General features: G+C 57.7%; 1 protein-coding gene across 2 annotated transcripts in view; it reads right to left on the reverse strand.

The window, feature by feature from the left end:
• Positions 1-1,673, reverse strand: part of IFT140 (intraflagellar transport 140) — a 95,537-nt gene that overhangs the window by 6,649 nt on the left and 87,215 nt on the right. For both annotated transcript variants that reach the window (XM_005866554.2, XM_005866553.2), the window contains exons 27-28: positions 1,434-1,646; positions 1,191-1,357 (exon numbers count right to left, since the gene is read on the reverse strand). In XM_005866554.2, coding sequence (XP_005866616.1) covers positions 1,191-1,357; positions 1,434-1,646 — 380 coding nt within the window. The remainder of the gene's footprint in view (positions 1-1,190; positions 1,358-1,433; positions 1,647-1,673) is intronic.

The following is a 1,673-nucleotide window of genomic DNA, read 5'->3' on the forward strand; positions in this document are numbered from 1 at the left end:
AGGTTGGGCAGGGGGTTGGCATGAACAAAGGCCTGCGCAGTGACACGTTTGTGGTTTGTGGAAGAGCAGCAAGTGGTATGAGAGTGAGAACAGAGCCAGGAGGGCCTCATGAGCTTCCGGAGCAGGACTTGGCTCAGGGCGGTTGGCTAGAGCCTCTAGGGCAGGGGCGGGGAACATCCAGCCCTCAGGCCGCATAAGGCCCACGAAATCATTGGGTCTGGCCCTGCCAAGGCATTAGGGGTGAGTTAATTAATTGTTTGACCACATAGAGCAGGCTGATTTTTTAAGCTGATAATTTTGTATGGCCGGCGAATGATGTTATAAACATCCCAATGGCCCTTGGCAGAGAAAATGTTCCCCACCCCTGCTCTAGGGGCTCAGCTCCCACTTCAGTAGGACCAGCTGGCCCGTTCCTGTCAAAACCCGACTTGGCCACCCCAGGCAGGCTGCCCTCTGGCCCTCAAGAGTCCCCCCACTCCATCCACAATGTCCTGTCCTGTGGCTGCACAGTCCTTGCTGCCCAATCTCCTCCCTTCTTCCTCCTGTATCTCAGACTCAGCAGATATTCCAGAACTTACGCACCCGAATGAGCAGTGCCCCTACGAGAGCCCCACTTTGCACAGCAGTGTTCAAAATATGTGTGGAGCTCTTTCAAAGGCCTGCTCTCAGATGAGGAAAATGCTTTCATTGGTTTAGACAGAAGCTGAGCTGCTGCTTACACAGTGGGCTCCTGGAGAAGCTGGATGAGTTGCCAATAAAAACTGGTGTCATGTACAAACCCAGATTTGTGGTCTCTCCTAATTACAGAGAAAATGTGCCGCGCGAGCCTCCTTCCCACAGGCTCCAGCCGCCTCCGTGGGGGGAGCATAGGTTTGATCACCACAGTCCCTGCCACCCGGGGTACAACGGCCCCTCCCATAGAATGCCCTGCCCGCCCCTGCGCACGGATCGGTCTCTGGTTGTTTCCTGAACAATCTTCCCAAGGACGTGCCCAGGCTCGAAGGGGTCCCCCAAGAGCTCAGACCTGTTCCTGTCTAGGTGTCCAGGAAGTTCCTATGAAGAATGTTCCCTGGAAATTGAACCTGGGTCTGGTCCCTGGCAGTGAGGGGGAGCCTGGGCGGGGGTGCTTCTCAGGGCTTCCCTGGGGCCCGAGGTGCAGTGCCCGCCTCCCAGCCTCCTCAGGAACGCACCTGCGGGCCTGAATGAACCGCTTCACCAGCGTCATCTTGCTCTGAAGCTGCGCCAGCTTGGTCTCCTGGTCCAGGGGGCTCTTGGTCTTGGCCTTGGACAAGCACTTGTAGGCCTCAGTGAGGGCCCCGTGGGCCTTGTCGTAGTTCTGGTATTCATTGATCTCCACCTGCGCAGACAAGACGATCAGGACCCACGGGCCAAGGACCCTCCGGGGGCCCCCAGACGGCGAGCAGGGGCTGTACCTGGGCACAGGCATCATAAAAACTCGCCAGCAGGTCCAAGGCCCGGCCCTTGGTGTAGAAGCTGATGATGGTCTTCATGGTCTCCGGCTCCTTCCGCCAGTCCAGGGACTGGAGGTAGTTGGCCGCCATGATGTAGTTTTCCTTTTGCCTCGAGACACCCGCGAAGAACACAATTTTCTCCGTGTCCCCAGACTTGAGCAGCGCCCTCATGGCCTAGGAGGAGAAGGAGCCAGGGCCGGG

The sequence above is a fragment of the Myotis brandtii genome, unplaced genomic scaffold (assembly GCF_000412655.1).
Source record: "Myotis brandtii unplaced genomic scaffold, ASM41265v1 scaffold233, whole genome shotgun sequence".
NCBI classification, from domain to species: Eukaryota; Metazoa; Chordata; class Mammalia; order Chiroptera; family Vespertilionidae; genus Myotis; species Myotis brandtii.